Here is a 21253-nt window from a genome sequence, read left to right on the forward strand (position 1 = left end):
ATATACAAAAGTTCACCTTGAGTATGTATATAAGGTAGAATTGTTGGATAATAAAACATATAGGATGTGTAAATGTTGAACTTTACAAGATAAGGCCAGACTGTTTTTCAAAGTGATTATACCAGAATACACTTCTATCAGCAATGTATAAGAAATCCTCTGGATTCATATACTGTTTACTCAGAAAATCAAACTTCATGTCTGTATTTTCAGATGAAGGTCCTAGGTTGTGCAAACACCTTGCACTCAACTGCTAACATAAAAGTTGATGGTTTAAACCCACCGGTGGCCCACAGGAGAAAAGGTCTGGCAATTGCTTCCCTAAAGATTATAGCCAAAAAAAAAACCCTGTGGGGCAATTCTACTCTGTCACACACGGGACTGCCATGAATAGGAATCAACTCAACGGTAACTGACTAAAAGCTTCAGATAACTTTAAAACAAACTGGACTAAATGGAAGCAGTAAACCAGTCCACAGGGTCTGAATTTATTATTCTTGGACTTTGTGATTCACGGGAGCTCCAGGCCTTTCTCCTAGTGATATTTTCTTCACTTTATTTGATCACTATTTTAGGCAACATCTTCATTGTGCTCTTAATCATTGCTGACCTTCATCTTCACTCCCCCATGTACTTTCTCTTGGCCAATCTCTCTTTCATTGACTTCTGCCTTTCCTCAGTCACTACACCTAAATTGATCACAGACTTTCTCAAGGAAAAAAAGACCATTTCCTTTGGAGGCTGCATGTGCCAGATTTTCTTTGGACATTTTTTTGGAGGTGGTGAGATGGTGCTGCTTGTGTCAATGGCCTATGACCGTTATGTGGCCATCTGCAAGCCACTCCATTACTCCAGCATCATGAACAGACAAATGTGCATTGGGTTAGTGATGACATCATGGATCATTGGCTTTGTGCATTCAATAAGCCAGCTAGCTATGATCGTAAAGCTGCCTTTCTGTGGCCCTTGGGAATTGGATAGCTTTTTCTGTGATATTCCGTTGGTGATGAAGCTAGCCTGCGTGGACACCTATACTCTGGAAATGTTGATAAATGCTGACAGTGGAGTACTGGCGACCATGAGCTTCATCCTGTTGCTGATCTCCTACTCTTATATTCTGTTTACTGTCTGCTTTTTCTCTAAAGATGGGGCATCCAAGGCTCTCTCCACCTGCACTGCTCACATCACTGCGGTGGTGTTATTTTTTGGGCCCTGCATCTTTGTTTATCTGTGGCCACTCAGCATCACGTGGGTGGACAAGTTTCTTGCCATATTTTATGCAGTTATCACACCTCTCCTGAATCCAGCTATTTATACTCTAAGAAACAAAGAGATTAAAAATGCCATGAAGAGACTACAATATTAGCATACGGTATTCAGTGGGTATTTCAGGGTCTCATACTATCAGAATGTTTACTGTAAGTTCCATAAATTAGTCACACCTGTCCTGTTACTCTGAACCTGGAAGCATTCCCCAACTCACATATGGGAGACATGTGTATATCCAAATGTGTGGTTTGTGTCAATTCTATTCCATTCCACTATCAATTATTGATGATTGAATGCAAAATGATTACCTGTCTAGGAAATTTAGCCAGTCTTTACAATTATGATTTTGGCTGTGCTCAAAAGTGATTTGAAATAAATAACAATATTCATGATACCTCTGCTAATGCAACCACCACATCTTGAAATATTTATTATGTTAAGGATTTCTCTGAGTCAAGCATATCACACACAGTTTCTCTTTTATATTTTTAATAAGCCAGAGAAGTGAATATTGCTATTTTACTTTTATAAATGGATGAACTTGTCTACCAATTAGTTAGCATACTAGCTGACTTGTCTACAGAGACAGTTGTAAATTGTTAAGCATTCTTCACCACATTCAGAAAAAAAAAAAAAGATAATCATAATCTGGAGAGAAAGTTGTTACCCACAGCTTTGTGCTCGGTCATTTGTGAAATAGTATGATTTTCTTTAGAAGTCAAACATTAAAAACAAAGATAGAAGTATTAACAACTTTGGACAATTTCCTTCTCTTTCTAACAGTAAATACATAAGTAATTTCATTACAAAAGAGAAAAGAAGGACAAGAGTGTTATTAAGTTCAGGCAAGAAAGCCTAATCCTAAAGGAACAAAAAAAAAAAAAAATTTTTTTTTTTTAACTGCCCATTAATTCACTGCTATGCTCAGATACACTGCCAGCACTAAATTATGTGAAAAGTTTTGATTTTCCTTTACCACACATAACAAAATGTTCTCCTTTTTAGGAATTTACCCTACTCTATGTCTCAAAGGAGTCCCTGGGTGATATTAACGGTTAAGCACTTGGCTACTAACCAAAAGGTTGGTGGTTCAAATCCTCCCAGAGACATCTCAATAAAGTGCTGGTGATCTATTTCCAAAAGATCACAGCCATTGAAAACCTTTTGGAGGGCAGCTCTACCCTGACACACGTGGGGTTGCCATGAGTCAGAATAAAATCAACAGCAACTTTGTTTTTTTCTTATGCTGCAAAAAAGTATACAAAAATTCCTTATCTTAAACCTATAGAGCCAGATGCGATTAAAACTTCACATTTAAAAAAGGTAACAGAGTCCTGTATATTTTGTGACACTTCCAATAGTCTGAGGCATAAGCCCTTAATTAAAATTGTTACTATTCCTGTAATAAAATATATAAATATTCACACTTGAATGCAATGAATAATCATAAATAGCTGCCCATCAGTTCAGGTCAGTTTAGTTTGTGCAACCATATTAAACTACAAATAAAAATATTTTATTTTTCAGGGCTGTTTGAATTTCAAAACTATGGAAAGATGTAATATTAAATTAAACATGCATTAGAGCATGTGAAGAAACATGTTTCAATTTTAGAATGTAGGTGGTGGTAGGCCTACCACGGCTGGGGCCAGGATATGCTCTCTGCCCCATGTGGGCCTTGGGATGTTAAGCGGCCTGCACAGTCCTACGGGAATCTGTTCTCTGGGCCACACACAAAGAAGTGTTGAATACAGTGAAAGTACTACATCTTTGCAATATCTGAATTTCTGTTACTTCCAGAAACCCAAGACAGCTACTACTTTCTAGAATTAGGATTCTAATACCTAAAAAACAAAAAAAAACAAAAAAAAAACCTACTCTAGCAAAAAAGACAGTTATTGTCTTTATGACACTAATGAAACAATAAATCTATCCATTGTGAACAAATAAGTATGAGGGTTCCAAGTGAGCTCAGGTAGGAAAAGTCTGAGCAAAAATTGAGGGCATCAGCTCATCATATATTCACGCCCATCACACTCATCACAAGTAAAGTTGTACATCGCAAGATATGGAATTTGTAATCCACAGGTAATCTAGGTCAGTGGTTCTCAGACATTTTGGCTTCAGGAAAACCTTACACTCTTAGAAATGATTGAGGACACCAAAGATCTTCTGTTCATGTAGGCTATAACTATCAATATTTATAATTTTATAAATTAAAAATGAAAAAAGTTATAGTACTTATTCACTAACTCCTGTAAAAATAGCAATCATAAATGCATTGCATGTAAACATAATATCTTTTAAAAAAACTATATTTTACAAAAAATAATGAAGTGAGAATGACATTGTTTTAAGTTTTTGTAATTTTTTTTTTTAACATATGGCTTAATAGAAGAAGTTAAATTCTCTTATCTGCCTCTGAATTAAATTGGCTGTTATATGTTGCTGTGATGGAAATATATGAAGATCTTCTGACTTACACAGTTACACAGTTGGATAAAGGGGAAATATCTTCATTTCAGTGCAGAAGAAATGTGAGTAAAACTGCAGGTGTGTTTTATCACAAATCAAGGCAGTGTGGGATCAAGCTGTATTAGTTTTCATGCTATTGCTTACCACCATGCCTTCACAGTAAAAACAAACAAATAACAACAACAACAACAAAAAAAAACTTTAAAGAAATCCTTTTGACAAATATTATAGCACCAAAATATATTGTTAATGTCATTGTGACTATTGTCTTAAACAGTTTTATTCTTTTATATTTATTACTTCTGGTGATTTTGAATTACTTCCTTACTGCTTACTGGAATAAATATTGTAGCCTGATTAAATTTCCCTTGAATTTCCTCTAGTAACAATTCTCTTAGTTGTTGTTTATTTGAAAATGACTTTATATTTGAATTACATTGTTTTGGTGGCAAATTTTTCTCAACACTTTATAATGTTATTCCATTGTCTTCTGGTGTTCAATTTCCTGTTGAATAGTCAGTCATCAGTCATATAGCTGTTTCTTTGAAAATATTTCTCTTTTGTGGCTGGTTAATGCACATTCCTTTTGTCTTTCACTTTTATATAAAGGTCTATGGGCCTATGCTGTTGTTTTCTATTTATCCATTTTATTGTTCACTGCACTTCTTGAATCTTGGATTGATGATTTTGATCAATTTTAGAAAATCTTCAACTACTGTTCTTCAAATACTACTTCTCGTTCTCTTCCTCCTTTCATTCTAGGGTTCATTTACACATGTCTTAGAGCATTTCATTTTTCCCACCTGCCTCTTACATTCTGTTCTACTTCCTTTTAAATTTCTTTTGTATCTGTGTTTCAGTTATGATCATTTCTGTTGGCCAGTCTTTGGAGTCCACTGATTCTTTCTTCTGCTGTGCCAATGTGGCTTTTAAGCCTAAACTAAATTTATAATTTCATATTTTTAGTACCAAAATGTCACTTAGTTTTTTCTTAGATATTCCATTTTTCTGTTGAAATTCATCATCTTTTCACCCATTTTTTAAACTTTTCTTCTTAATATCTTTTTAAAATGTATAATGGTTATTTAAAAAATGTGTCTGCTAATTTCACAATTGAATCATCTGTGGTATGCTTCTATTAACTATTTTCCTTTTAATTCTGAGTCACAAATTCCTGTTTCTTATCATATATCATAATTACTTTATGAATATTTCACATTTTATATTCAAGATCGTAAAGCTCTAATCTATTTCTTCAGAAATAGTTTACTCTTTCCTCTGTTAGGCATGGAGGGCTGAGATGGACCGCCTTAACCCAATCAGGGAGTGGGCTGACTAGAGTCTGGACTGTAGTTTCATAAGACTCACTCTATTCTGATTTGTTCCTGTCCGTTAGTTATGTTCTCGCCAGGTTTTCATTGTGACCCTGATGGGTCTCCTTCTCCACAGCCTGTGAGATTTCAGGGGATTTAGTTTTGTTCTTCTGAATTTCTGAGTTTATAACTGTAGACTTCTTCCATTTCCCCTAACTTCAAAAAACAGCAAATTATTCAAGCAGAAAACTGGCTTTATGTTGTTGTTTTTAATTTAATGCAGCAATAAGAATCCAATTATGAATACTATTATTAAGCAAAAAAAAATCACGAAAAGAAAAAACATAAACTATCACTGAATGTATAATCCAGAAATAATTTTGGATAGCAGATATTCAGGCCCAAGTGTACTCTCAAATTTAGCAGGGAATTAGGTTCAATTTTCTATTTATTGAAACCAAACATAAATTACATCAATTTCACTACTGATGAGATATTATCACATACATCAAATAACCATATAATAAAGTCTTGCAACTCATGTCCTGAGCAACAGAAGGGTTATACATGTTATACAAGAAAAAAAAAAGCCAAAAACAGTGAAAACAAGTCAGCAAATAATCTGTGCAGCACAGTTGTTGAATAATAATAACACCAGCCATGAAATTATAAGATCAACATCTATTTGACCCCAGGTTCAAAACATATTCATTGACTGAGTCATAAAAATTGTCAAAATTTCAAAAACTGTGAAACATGCAATATAAAAATATGGATATATAGTATATATAAATATAGATAGATGCAGATATAGATATTAACCCACTGTAGATGAACTGGATAGAGAGCTTTACTCAATTGGAATTGAGACACCCAAGAGTGAGAGCAGTCAAAGGCCAAATCACTGATACCTGCAATCTCTGAGGTTCTGCCTCTTGTTTCCTCACCTATCATATGTCTTGTTTCCTAACTTACCATATGTTACACTTCTCTATCCATCTTCTGTTTACACCCCTTCTCTCAATCTCTTCTTCCTCCCTTGGGCTTTAAATTTCTCTTCCATACAAAATATAAGTATTCATACACTGCATTTAAATATAAGCATAGATATGTATTTCATAGGGCCTATAAAATTTTGACTGTTTTATCTCTAAGTTAATAAATTTGAATCTAGGCTATCTAATACCTGAGGCCATACTTTCAGCATTCCCAAGGCTATACTCTATGCTTTTCCATCAAGTTCCCATAAACATTTATCAGGATTGTCACCCAATTGCCAACTTTCCAAATAGAGAGTTAAGGTGAAATACAACATGACCTACTAATCAACCATCTATTCTGAATATTAAAAATGATGAAATTAGATTTAAAAATAGTTAAGCTTACAATAGTCTGTCTTTAACAATGAATAATTCAGGGCATTTTTCAAACTAAGTAATCAGGCAATGAACATAAAATTAAAACAACATGGAGCATAGGTTACATTGTTTCAGAGGAATAAATGTGATGGGAGTAAATTTATCTTTTCATATGAGGAAATTTTGTAATCCATATTGTTGTTGTTAGGTGTTGTCAGGTTGGTTCAAACCCATAGTGACCATACGTACAACAGAAGAAAACACTGCCTGGCTCTGCACTGTCCTCACAATCCTTGCTATGTTTGAGCCCACTGAGGCAGTCACTGTGTGAATCCATCTTGTCAAGAGTCTTCCTCTCTTTTGCTGACCCTATACTTTACCAAACTTGATATCCTTCTTCAGAGAATGGTCTATCCTGATAACATGTCCAAAGTATATGAGATGAAGCCTTGCCATCCTTGCTTTTTAAGGAGCATTCTGGCTGTATTTCTTCCAAGACAGTCACTCTTCTGGCAGTCCATGGTATATTCAATATTCTTTGGCAGCACTATAATTCAAATATGCCAATTTTTCTATGGTCTTCTTTACTCATTATCCAGCTTTTGCATCTATATGAGACTTGCGTCAGGTGCACCCTAGTCCTCAAAGTGACATCTTTGCATTTTAACATATTATAGAAGTCTTTAGCAGCAGCTTTACCCAATGCAATACATCACTTGATTTCTTGACTGCTGCTTCCATGGCAGTTGATTGTGGATCCAAGTAAAATGAATTCCTTTGCAACTTCAATAAATAGAGGGAAATAGCAAAAACCTTTAGTTGTTTTGATACCAGTGTAACTATGGTCCGGATTTTTAAAAACTTTTCAGTGTTAACCATGAACAATTAAAAATGTATGCCACACAAAAATGATATGTGCCTTCAGTATTTAAAAGTCCTGAAATACATAAAAATAGCCCAATAAATAAGCAATTAAATATATAATTAAATAAATCATTAACTTTGGGTAAAACAGTTTGAGATATTTCCCTCCTGAATTTAGAACAAGTAACATACAGGGTTGAATATGATGGTCTATACAACAAACACTTGGACTATCAGGTAAGTTCCTAATTTTGTACAATTATATAAGCATATGTGTTACTTGAAGTGATTTGAAAATACACAAAACAACTTGTACCCTCCTTTACTTAGATCTTTCTCAAACTCAGTAATTGACTACTCAGTCTCCTCATTGCCATCTTCATGTCCTTGTTTCTCAATGTGTAGATGGCAGGATTTAAGATAGGTGTAACCAAAAAGTCTGAAACGGCAAGAAATTTATCCACTGGTACTGTGGGAAATGGCCACACATAGATAAAGATGGATGGTCCAAAGAACAAAACCACCACAGTGACACGAGCTGACAAAGTAGAGAGGGCCTTGGACAAGTCATTTGAAGAGTGTTTCCATACAGTGACCAAGATGAAGATGTAGGAGAAAATCAACAAGAAGAAGGTTCCCATAGAAATGAGCCCACTGTTGGCAGTAACAACGAACTCCATTTTGAAAGTATCTGTGCAGGAAAGTTTGATAAACCAAGGTAGATCACAGTAAAAGCTGTCTATCTCATTAGGGCCACAAAAATGCAAATGGACAACAAAAGCTAGCTGAGCCACTGAGTGAATGACACCAATAATCCAAGCACCAACCAGAAGCCAAATGCACATCCATGGACTCATGATGGTCAGGTAGTGAAGAGGCTTACATATGGCCACATATCTGTCAAAGGCCATGGCTATGAGCAGCACCATCTCAGATCCACCCAGGACATGAAGCATAAAAATCTGGATGACACATCCCTGGAATGATATGGTGTTTTGCCCAGAGTACAGGTCAGAGATCATCTTAGGGACCGTTAATGTAGAAAAACACAGATCAATAAATGAGAGATTGGCTAACAGAAGGTACATAGGGGAATGTAAATGAAGGTCAAATATCACTATAAACACAACCAGGAGATTTCCAAGCACAATTGATATATATAAAATGGTAGAGCAGGAAAGAAGAAAATGCTGCATTGGCCTAGAGTTAGAAAGTCCCAGGAACACAAATTCAGACACTACGGAATAATTTGTTATATTCATCGACTTGCCTGTGTTACCTAAAAAGAAAAAAAAAGAACCAGGGATGGTGAAAGAACCAGATGACATTTCATTTCAAACTCTAGTATTAAACAAACATCTTCACCAACAGCCACAAAAGTCCTTCTGAAAAAAAAAAAAAAACTTTAGTTTATTCATTTAACAAATATTAATTCAACAGCTACCATGAATACCTCCCATAAACCAAGCATTATGGTACATTCTGGGATAAAACACAGACCCTGCCTTGAAGTAGTTTGCTGTTTACTAGTGAAGCTAGACATTAAGCAACTAATCACATAATTATATGACTATAATGGTGATAATTGGTTTTAATGGAGATAAATCATGTGAAGAAAAGAACAAGTGCCATGAGAACTATGAGAGCTCATAACAGTGCTATCTGTTCTGATCTAAAAGATGACATCTGTGTTAAGAGCTAAATGATGAACAGAAGTTAACCAGGTAAGAAAGACTAGTAAGAGTGATCTAGGTAAAGGAAAAATCAGAAGCATGAAAAAATGGATCAATTTGGAATAAATAAAAGGTCACTAAGTTTCAGGACAAGAAGAACCTTATATTATGTGTTAAGGATTTGGTCTATATGTTAGAAGTGATAAAAGCCATTGAGGCAGAACAGTGAAATAATCATATTTGTTCTTTAAGAAACTTACAGTAGCTGCCTTCATGGTGCAATGGTTAAGCCCTCAGCTGCTGACTGAAAAAGATTGGGAATTTCAACCCACCAGCAGCTCTACGTGAGAAAAGACATGGTGATCTGCTCCCTTAAAAATTACAGCTTATGGAACATGGTGGAGTAGTCAGATACTTCATAATGCCCCTCTTACAACAAAGACACAAGAAAACAAGTGAATTGGATATTGATGACAATTTTGGAACTCTGAGCATCAAAGACAAGGCCAAAGAATAAAGCCGAGTGCCAAGTGGAAGGAGAGACAATATAAAAACAGTGGATACAGAGAAATACAGATTGCCAGGGCCCTGCTAGCTAAACCTGTGCAGCATGGCCATATTGAGACAAAGCAAGTAGCGTTCCCAGCCAAACCCCTCTAACCTGGTACAGCCAAGCAGAGAGACTCTGCTCACACATTCAGAGCCAGGCAGGAGTGCTTCCTGCCCTGCGAAAGTTAAGTGCACACACCCCACTCACCACGACCAGCTCTGTCCCCTGTGCCAGAGGCCCATGGGTCTGTGAAACCCCCACCCTCCTTGCCCATGCCCCTTCCCCACATGTGATAGCAGCCCAGTGACACCCATCACCACCCAGCCATCTAAGCCAGGAGCCCACGGACAGGAGGAGCCCACCCCTTCACTCAAACACTTTCACTGAGGGCCCATGGACCAACAGCATCTCCTATCCCCTTCAGCCACCCCAACTGGGGGCTTGATGATGAATAGTTCCTCCCACTCCCTTTGGTCCCCTACATCAGGGCTTTGAGGGCTGGCAGTAGCTCCCACCTATGCTGGGGATTTCAGGGCTGGCAGTTACCCCTAATCCCTCCAGCCACCCATGCCAGGGGCCTGAGGGCCAGCAGCGCCTTCTGCTCTCTCCAGCCATCCATGCTGGGGACCTGAGGGTTGGTGGTGCAATGGAGTGACATCTATTAAAACTTAAGAGAAAAAAGAATTGCCAGTGAAGAATTATATACCCAGCAAAATTGTCTCTCAAATATGGTGGTGAAATTAGGACATTCTCAGATAAACAGAAATAAAGGGAATTTGTAGAACCCAGGCAAAACTTAACAAGAAATATTAAATAAAGTCCATCAGATAGAGAACCAGCAACATCAGACAACAACCTGAGATGAGGACACAGGACAATATTAGCCAGAAACCAACACAGACAAAGAATTCTCAAAAAGAAAACAAAGTTAAAAGACAGAAAATGCGGAATGAGAGACTTCAATCTGTAAATGATGACAACTATAAAACAAAAGAAAAAAGGGGATAAATGGTGCAGTTAAAGAATTTTCACATAAAAAAGTTAAGGCAATATCAAGAAATAAAAGACTAGCTTAAACTTAGGAAGGAAAAGCTTAATTTCAAGGTAACCACAAAGAGAGTTAACAAACCTACTAATCAAATAAAAAACAAGAAAAAAAAACTCAGTAAACACAAAAGTAAGAATGAGAAAAATGAAAAGAAAATCCACAAACAAAAAGTACTTAGCACAGAAAATTAACCAGGAAAGAGAAACATCAACACCACACATACACATACAACCCAAAACAAAACCAAACCCTCTGTGATAGAGTCGATTCTGACTCATAGCGACCCTATAGGACAGAGTAGAACTTCTCCATAGAGTTTCCAAGAAGCGCCTGGTGGAGTTGAACTGCCGACCTCTTGGTTAGCAGTCATAGCACTTAACCACTATGCCACCAGGGTTTCCACCACACATACACACACAAAAAAAATCAACAAAATGACAACAGTATACTCATACCTATCAATAACCACACTGAATGTAAATAGCTTAAATGCACCAGTAATGAAACAGATAATGGCAGCAGGAATGAAAAAACACTACATGTCAATATGCTGTCTACCAGAGACACACCTTAGACACGAAGACATAAACAGACTAAAACACAAATGATGGAAAAAAATTATAAAGCAAACAGTAACCAAAAAAAAAGAGCAGGAGTGGCAATATTAATTTCTAACAAAATAGACTTTAAGGCAAAACCCATCATAAAAGATAAGGGAGGGCATTAAATAATAATTGAAGGGTCAATCCACCAGGAGAACATAACCATTATAAATATATATGCACCCAATGACAGAGCTCCAAAATACATTAAAAAAACTATAAAAGCAATGATAACAGAAATAGACAGTTCCTCAATAATAGTAAATAATAATAATAATACAATAATAGTAGGAGACTTTAATACATCAGTTTCAGTGAAGGACAAAACACCTAAAAGAAACTCAACAAAGACACATCTAAATGCCACAATCAACCAATGTGATCTCATATACATATACAGAACACGCCACCCAACAACCACAAAGTATACATTCTTCTCCAACACACATGAAGTATTTTCCAGAACTTACTACATTTTAGGCCATAAAACAAGCCCTAACAAAATCCAAAACATTGAAATAATACAAAGCATTTCCTCTGATCACAAAGCCATAAACATAGAAATCAATAACAGGAAGAGCAAGGAAATAAAAATACATGGAAATGGATAACACTTTGCTTTAAAACCACTAGATATTAGCAGAAATCAAGAATGGAATAAAAAAAATTTCCTAGATACAAATGAGAATGAATACTCGTCTTACCAAAACCTTTGTGACATAGCAAAACCAGTGCTCAGCGGTCAATGTATAGCAATAAGCAGACACATCAAAAAAGAAGGAAGGGCCAAAATCAAAACATTAACCCTACAACTAGAACAAATAGAAGACAGCAGCAAAAGAAGCCCACATTACCAGCAGAAAGGAAATAATAAATATTAGATCAAAAATAAATGAAACAGAGAACAGAAAAAAACAATAGAAGAGAATCAACAAGATCAGAAGTTGGTCCTTTATGAGGATCAACAAAATCAACAACTCATTAGCCAAACCAACAAAAGGAAAGCAGAAAAGGGAGCAAGTAACCCAAATGAGAATGAGATGGGTGACATTACAACAGAACAAACTGAAATGAAAAGGATCGTAACAAGATACTATGAAGAATTATACTCCAAAAAATTTGAAAACCTAGAGGAAATGGACAAATTTCTAGAAACACATTACCTACCTAAACTAACACATATTGAGGTAGAAAAACTGAACAGACCCATAAAAAAAGAAAAGATTGAAGAGATTAAAAAAAAACACCCCCCCCAAAAAGTCTAGTCCAGATGGCTTCACTAGAGAATTTTACGAAACATTCAGAGAAGAGCTCATACCAATACTATTAAATTTCAAAGCACAGACAAAGAAGGAAAACTACTGAATTCATCCAACAAAGCCAACATAACCCTCATACCTAAGTCAGACAAAAATACCACAAAGACAGAAATTACAGACCAATATCCCCCATGAATACAGGTGCAAAAATTCTCAACAAAATTCTAGGCAGTGGGATTCAAAAGCACATAAAAAATAATAATAGTAATAATACATCTCAACAAAGTGGGAATCATACCAGTCTGCAAGGATGGTTCAACATTAGAAAATCAAATAACATAATCCACCACATTAAAAAAAAAAAAAAGAAAAGAATCAAATCATCATTTACATCTGCCCTGAAAAGGCATTTGATAAAGTCCAAGACCCATTTGTGATAAGAAAAAAAAAAAAACTCTCAGAAAAAAAGGAAAGAAGAGAAATTTCTCAACATAATAAAGGGCATTTATACAAAACCATTAGCCAACATTATTATCAGTGAAGAGAGACTGAAAGCATTCCCCTTGAAAATAGGAATGAGACAAGGCTGACCTTTATCACGACCCTTATAAAACACTGTACTGGAAGTCCTACCTACAGCAGCAAGGCAAGAAAAAGAAACAAAGGGCATTTGAATTGGTAAGGAAGAAGAAAAATCATTCCTGTTTGCAGATGACATGATCCTGTACATAGAAAATCCCAAAGATTATGCAAGAAAGTCAGTGGAACTCTTAGAAGGATTCAATAAAGTTGCAGGATACAGGATCAACATACAAAAATTAGGTGGATTCCTCTACATGAACAAAGAGAACTTTGAAAATGAAATCACCAAATCAATATTATTGACAATAGCCTCCCAATATATAAAATACTTAGGAATAAATTGGACCAGGAACCGAAATATCAATACAAAGGAAATTAAAAAGCATTACTGCAAAAAAACAAAAAAAGACCTCCAGAAGTAAAGAAACATACCATACTCACGAATAGGAAGACTCAACATCGTGCAAATGTCAATATTACTCAAAGTGATCTACAGATATAATGCAATCCTGATCCAAATTCCAAAAGCATTCTTTAATGAGATGGAAAAACTAATCATCAACTTTATATGGAAAGGAAAGAGGTACCGGATAAGTAAAGTATTATAGAAGAAGAAAGAACAAAGTAAGAGGCCTCACACTACCTGATCTCAGGACCTACTATACAGCCAAGGTAGTCAAAACAGCCTGGTACTAGTACAACAGACCAATGGAATAGAATTGAACCCAGACATAAATCCATCCACCTATGGAGAGCTGATCTCTGACGAAGGGCTAAAGTCCATTAAATGTAGAAAACACAGCCCCTTTAACAAGTGGTGCTGGCAAAACTGGATGTCCATTTATTAAAAAAAAATGAGACAGGACCCATTCCTCACACCATACACAAAAATGAGCTCAAAATGGATCAAAGATCTAAATACAAAGCCTAAAATAAAGTTCATGGAAGAAAAAACAGGGACAATGCCAGGGGACCTAATATATGGCATAAACAGAATACCAAACACAACTAAAAATGCACAAACAGCAGAAGATCAACTAGATAAATGGGAGTCCCTAAGAATTGAAAGCTTATGTTTATCAAAAGACCTCAAAAAGAGTAAAATGAGAACCTACAGATTGGGGGAAAAAAATTGACTATGACATAGGGTCTAATCTTTATAATTTATAGAAAACATCAGCACATCAACAACTAAAAGACAAACAATCCAATTAAAAAATGGGCAAAGACATGAACAGACACTTAATCAAAGAAGACATTCAGACAGCTAACAAACACATGAAGAAATGTTGGCAATCACAAGCCATGGGAGAGATGCAAATCAAAACTACAAAGAAATATATCTCACCCCACGATTACCAGCACTAATGAAAATAACAAAAAAATAACAAATGTTGGAGAGATTGCGGGGTGATTGGAACTCTTATACACTGCTGGCAGGAATGTAAAATGAATAACCACTATGTAGAACTGTATAGCACTTCCTTAAAAGCTAGAAATTGAAATACCATATGACCCAGGTATATACCCTAAAGAAATAAGTGCCGTGACATGAATAGACACATGCACACTCATGTCCATTGCAGCATTATTCACAATAGCAAATTATGGAAACAACCTAAGTGCCCATCGACAGATGGATGAATAAACAAACTGAGGCATATACACAAGCTGGAATAATATGCAACAATCAAGAATAACGAGGAATCTGGGAAACATCACACAACATGGATGAATTTGGAGAACATTATGTTGAGTGATATAAGTCAATCACAATAGGACAAATATTGTATGAGACCACTACCATTAAAAAAAAAATTATGTACACACACACACACACTAAACATTCTTTTATGGTTACCAAGGATGGGAGGGGGAGGAAAGGAAAATTAGTGATAGATAGAAGAAAAGTGTTAATATTGGCGAAGAAAACTCATTGCCGTCAGTCGATTCCAACTCATAGCGACTCCATAGGACAGAGTAGAACTACTCCATAGGGTTTCCAAGGAGTGGGTGGTGGGTTTGAACTGCCAAATTTTGTTTTTTTTTTTTAGCCATAGCTCTTAACTACTACACCACAAGGAAAAGGTAATACACAGCATGAAGGAAGTTAGCAAAACATGACAAAGGCAAGGGAGGACACTGAGAGGAACACAAGAACAAAGGGAAACAACGGTTATTACCATAGCATATAGAATCCTGCAGCAATAGCATTAACAAACAATAATTTACAATTGGATACATAGGTACATACATAAGTCAAGAGGTGTGGGAGGATGTAAGGGAATACACCCACCTGCAGATATAGGTTTGGTGGTTGGTATTTCTACATACGCAGCTATAGGTGTTGCTTATATACTAACATAGACAACACACGGGCAACTTTATTAGACACAACCAAACACCTTATGCAACAAAGTACGTAGGCTTGAAGCTGAAGGACCATAGACTCAGAGTACATCTACATCAACTGGCACAACATAGTTCATAAAGACAAAGTTCTGCACCCTACTTTGGTGAGTGGCGTCCAGGTTCTTAAACTCTTGCAAGTAGCTACCTAAGATACAACTACTGGTCTCTTACTGTCTGGGGCAAAGGAGAGTGAAGAAAACCAAAGACCCAAAGGAGCAATCAGTCCAAAGGATTAATGGACCACATGAACCACAGCCTACACAACCCCGAGATCAGAACTTGATGGTGCCCAGTTACCGCTACCAACCAACCTCTCTGACTGAGATCACAACAGAGGGTCCCAGACAGAGCGGAAGGAAAACTGCAAAACAAAAAATTAATTTTCCAGAAAAGACCAAACTTACTGGTCTGACAGAGGAACCCTCGAGACTATGGCCCTAAGACACCCTTCTGAAGTGGAATTGAAGCCATTCCCAGGGACGATGTTTCAGGCAAACCATAGACAGGCTTATGAAATAAAGTGACACCCACGAAGAATCTATGTGCTCCTTAGAAAAATTATACAAGATAAAAAGTGCAATATTTGCCCAGAGGCAAAGATGAGAAGGCAGGAAGGGGTAGAAATGCAGGACAAAAGAAAACAGGGAACCTAGAATGGAAAAGGAGAGAGTGTTGACACATTGTGGGGAATGAAACTAATGTCATGGAATACTATACATACAAATTATCCAATGAGAAATTAATTTGCTCTGTAAACTTTAACCTAATGCAGAGTAAAAAAAAAAATTTTTTTAAAGAGAATTACAACCTAGGAAGCCCCATAAGGTGATTCTATTGTGTCATATAGGGTTTCTATGAGTCGGAATCAACTTGACAAAACACAACTACAGCTGCAAAGTAAAGAATGTAATAGAAGAATCCAGAGGGAAACGAGAGAGACCAATTAGTCTATTAAAATATCCTATCAAATTTGTGTGTACACAATGCACCATAATTTTGCAAAAATAGTGAGTTCTTTATCTTACAACATTAAACAAAATGAGTTTGAATGGCTATTTAAATTAAAATTTCAAAAAAAAAAAACACAAGAAAATACAGTCATATTTAATCATTTGTATGAGAAAAATCTTTCTAGCGTATCCCCATATGTACAAATCATAGAGTAGAAACTGACACATTTTGAGGTGGAGCCAAGATGGCGGAACAAACAGATGCTTCTGGTGAGCCCTCTTACAACAAAGACTCGAAAAAACAAGTGAAAAGCGTATATTTATGACAAGCTAGGATCTCTGAACATAAAAGGCAAGGTTAGAAAATGAACTGAGGGATGGGGGAGGAAGAGACAGTTCAGAAGTGGAGAGGAGTTACCGGACCTGAATCGTGGGGAGCCCTGAGGCACCATTCCCGGAACTGGGTGCAGTGGACTGTTACTAGCATTCGGCTGCAGTTTCCTCAGGGAGAAGCAGCCAGCCACACAGCCTACTCACACCTCTGGAACCAGAGAAGGACGGCGCCCTCGGCAGAACCTAAGTACTTGTGTATATTTTACTGCTCCCCCCACCCCCAAGCCAGCTTCAGTGGCTGAATTCCCTGGACCTGAGATAGGCCCTGTTGAAGGTAGAGCCATTCTCCTGGCACTGGAAAAAAAGAGAAAGAATAAATTCACAACTGGGGGAAAAGATAATTTGCCAGTTCCACTAACCGGGGAAGCTCAGGACAGAAGCAGCTCCTGTCCAGGTATAAATGGTCCGTGGACTTTGAGTATCTTTCCCCCCTGCATAGACCTGTGTGGGCCTATTTCAGGAGAATAGGCCCTTGTTGGCAGACTACAACTGTTTCAGCTTTGCAGTAGAGAGGTGGGTATGTGATGTTTGACACGGCTTTGCCTATTAAAAAGGATCCTCACCTACCCACATCAGGGGCCTAAGGACCAGCAGCTCCACTCATGTCACCCACCCACACCTAACAGGAGTCCAAGGATAACTGGTACCTCTCAGGCCTTACAACCAAAAACATTGGGTGCCCATGGTCCATCTGCAGAACCCACCCACCTGTACACTCTAGGGAACAGGGACACAATATTCTCAGACACTTGGGGGACAATTCTCAGCTCCCTCCCTTGTTAAGAGCATGACCCCCTGCTGCAATCAGATACCAGTGCCTACACCAATCACCCCTGACCCTCTAAGACTGTAGGACAGGGCCTGTAGCACACACTTGATGATCAGCTACCTGGACACCTGAGCTGAATTAATACAAGAAAAGTCAATGGACTCCTAGACTGATATACCTGATAACAGCTCTAGCCATCTGGGGAGAGGATGTCAGGGCTCCAAAGGCAAAAATAATCAAGCTAGCTCACTCAAGCAACCCATATGGGCATATCAAAACAAAACAAAGCAAGAAACTATGGCACAGTAAGCAAGCATAAAATAAACAAATACAATAAATTATAGATAGCTCGGAGACGACGGTCAATATCAAGTAACATAAAGAAACAGAGCATGATTGCCTCAACAAGCTCTCAAAACAAAGAATCAAGGGATCTTCTAGACGAAAGCGTCTTGCGGGAATTACTGGAGACAGAATACAAAAGGTTAATAGAAAGAACCCTTCAAGATATCAAGAAGAAAATCAGGCAACACACAGAACACACCAAGGAACTCACATATAAAGCGATTGAAGAAATTAGAAAGGTAATTCAGGAACATAATGAAAAATTTTATAAGCTGAAAAATCCACAGACAGCAATCAGAACTTCCGAAGATTAGCAATAAAATTACAGAAGTAGACAACTCAATAGAAAGTCAGAGGAGCAAAATTGAGCAAGTAAAAGCCAGAATTTCTGAACTCAAACATAAATCACTTGGCACTAACATATTTGAAGAAGAATCAGATAAAAATTAAAAAATGAAGAAATCTTAAGAATCATGTGGGACTCCTCTATCAAGAGAAATAACATATGAGTGATTGGTGTACCAGAACAGGGAGGGAAAACAGAAAAAACAGAGAGAATCGTCCAAGAATGGTTGGCAGAAAACTTCCCTAATATCGTGAAAGATGAGAAGATATCTATCCAAGATGCTCATCGAACTCCACATAAGGTAGATCTTAAAAGAAAGTCACCAAGACATATTATAATCGAACTTGCCAAAACCAAAGATAAAGAGAGAATTATAAGAGCAGCAACGAAAAGTCACCTACAAAGGAGAGTCAATAAGAATAAGCTCGGACTACTCGGCAGAAACCATGCAGGCAAGAAGGCAAGAGGATGACATATTTAAAAAATTGAAGGAAAAAAATTGCCTGCCAAGAATCATATATCCAGCAAAACTGTCTCTTAAACATGAAGGTGAAATTAATACATTTTCAGATAAGCACAAGTTTAGAGAACTCGCAAAAACCAAACCAAAACTACAAGTAATACTAAAGGGAGTTCTTTGGTTAGAAAATCAATAATATCAGGTATCAACTCAAGACTAGAACACTGGGCAGAGCAACCAGAAGTCAACCCAGACAGGGAAATCCAAAAAAAAAAAAGCATTATTATATAAAAATAAAAAGCTCAAAACAGGGTAACAGTGATGCTATTATATAAAAGAAGACAACATTAAAATAATAAAGAGGGATTAAGAAATGTAATCATATACCTTCCATACAGAGAGGAAGATACGGCGATACAAAGAAATAAAAGTTAGGCTTAATTTTAGAAAAATGGGGGTAAATAATAAGGTAACCACAAAGGAGACAAATAAAATACTCATCAAAATAAAATACAAGGAAAAAATCGAGACCCAACAGAAACAAAATTATCAACAATGAATATAAGGAAAGGACAATATATAAAGACAATCTACTCAGCACATAAAATCAAGTGGGAAAAAAAAGTCAACAACACACAAAAAAAAGACATCAAAATAATAACACTAAACTCATAAAAAAAAAAAACTCATAGCTATCCATAATTACTCTGAATGTAAATGGACTAAATGCACCAATAAAGAGACAGAGAGTGGCAGAATGCATTAAAAGGAAGATCTGTCTATATGCTGCCTACAAGAGACACACCCTAGACTTAGAGACACAAACTAAAATTCAAAGGATGGAAAAATATGTATCAAGCAAACAACAATCAAAAAAGAGCAGGAGTGGCAATATTAGTTTCTGACAAAATAGACTTTAAAGTTAAATCCACCATAAAGGATAAGGAAGGACACTATAAAATGATTAAAGGGACAATACACCAAGAAGATATAACAATATTAAATATTTATACAACCAATGACAGGGCTGCACACATACAAAAAGAAAAAAGGGCCAAAATCAAAGAATTATTCCTACAACTTGAGCAAATAGAAAGAGAGCAACAAAAGAAACTCTCAGGCACTAGAAGAAAACAAATAATAAAAATTAGAGCAAAACTAAATGAAACAGAAAACAGAAAAACAGTTGATAGTATTAACAAGACCAAAGCTGATTCTTAAAAAATCAACAAAATTGATAAACCACTGGCCAAACTGACAAAAGAAAAACAGGAGAGGAAGCATATAACCCAAATAAGAAATGAGAGGGGCGATATTACAACAGACCCAAATGAAATTCAAAGAATTGTATCAGATTATTATGAAAACTTGTACTCTAACAAATTTGAAAACCTAGAAGAAAAGGATGAATTACTAGAAACATACTACCTACCTAAACTAACACAAACAGAGGTAGAAATAAATAGATTCATAACAAAAGATGAGATTTAAAAGGTAATCAAAAATCTCCCCCCCAAAAACAACAACAACAAAAAAAAAACCTCTGGGCTGGACTGCTTCACTGCAGAGTTCTACCAAACATTCAGAGAAGACTTAACACCACTACTACTAAAGGTATTTCAGAGCAAAAAAAAAGGACAGAATGCTACCAAACTCATTCTATGAAGCCAGCATATCCCTGATACGAAAACTAGGTAAAGACACCACAAGAAAAGAAGATTATAGACCTATATCTCTCATGACCTTAGATACAAAAATCCTCAACAAAATTCTAGCTAATAGAATTCAACAATGTATCAAAAAAATAATTCACCATGACCAACTGGGATTCATACCAGGTATGCGGGGATGTTTCAACATTACAAAAACAATTAATGTAATCCACCACATAAAGAAAAAAAAAAGACAAGAATCACATGATTTTATCAATTGATACATAAAAAGCATTTGAGAAAGTTCAACACCCATTCATAATAAAAACTCTCAGCAAAATAGGAATAGAAGGAAAATTCTTCAACATTACAAAGGGCGTTTATATGAAGCCAAAGCCAACATCATTCTAAATGCAGACAGCCTGAAAGCATTCGCCTTGAGATCAGGGACCAGACGAGGAGTTGATCACCACTCTTATTCAACATCGTGCTGGAGGTCCTAGCCAGTGGAATTAGGCTAGAGAAGAAATAGGGGGCATCCGGATTGGCAGGGAAGGAGTAAAAGTATCCCTATTTGCAGATGACATGATCTTATACACAGAAAACCCGATCTTATACACAGAAAACCCTAACAAACCCTCAATAAAACTACTGAAACAAATAGAAGAGTTCAGCAGAGTATCAGGATAAAGATAAACATATAAAAATCAGTTGGATTCCTCTACACCAACAAAAAGAACATCGAAGAGGAAATCACCAAATCAATACCATTTACAGTAGCCCCCAAGAAGATAAAATACTTAGGAATAAATCTTAACCAGAGACATAAAAGACTTATACAAAGAAAACTACAAAACACTTCTGCAAGAAACCAAAAGAGACCTACATAAGTGGAAAAACATACCTTGCTCATGGATAGGAAGAATTAACATT

General features: G+C 36.5%; 2 protein-coding genes across 2 annotated transcripts; one reads left to right on the top strand and one right to left on the bottom strand.

The window, feature by feature from the left end:
- The first annotated feature begins 289 nt into the window (after positions 1-289).
- Positions 290-1568, top strand: LOC100657474 (olfactory receptor 4K15-like). Its single transcript, XM_023558786.2, has one exon. It carries the CDS (start codon positions 455-457, stop codon positions 1364-1366), a length of 912 nt encoding a protein of 303 aa, XP_023414554.2. The 5' UTR covers positions 290-454; the 3' UTR covers positions 1367-1568.
- Positions 1569-7000: 5432 nt separating this feature from the next.
- On the bottom strand, positions 7001-8767 carry LOC100657761 (olfactory receptor 4F15-like). Its single transcript, XM_023558787.2, has one exon. It carries the CDS (start codon positions 8605-8607, stop codon positions 7606-7608), a length of 1002 nt encoding a protein of 333 aa, XP_023414555.2. The 5' UTR covers positions 8608-8767; the 3' UTR covers positions 7001-7605.
- Between the last annotated feature and the right edge of the window lie 12486 nt (positions 8768-21253).

Source organism: Loxodonta africana, chromosome 10, assembly GCF_030014295.1.
Source record: "Loxodonta africana isolate mLoxAfr1 chromosome 10, mLoxAfr1.hap2, whole genome shotgun sequence".
Taxonomy (NCBI): domain Eukaryota; kingdom Metazoa; phylum Chordata; class Mammalia; order Proboscidea; family Elephantidae; genus Loxodonta; species Loxodonta africana.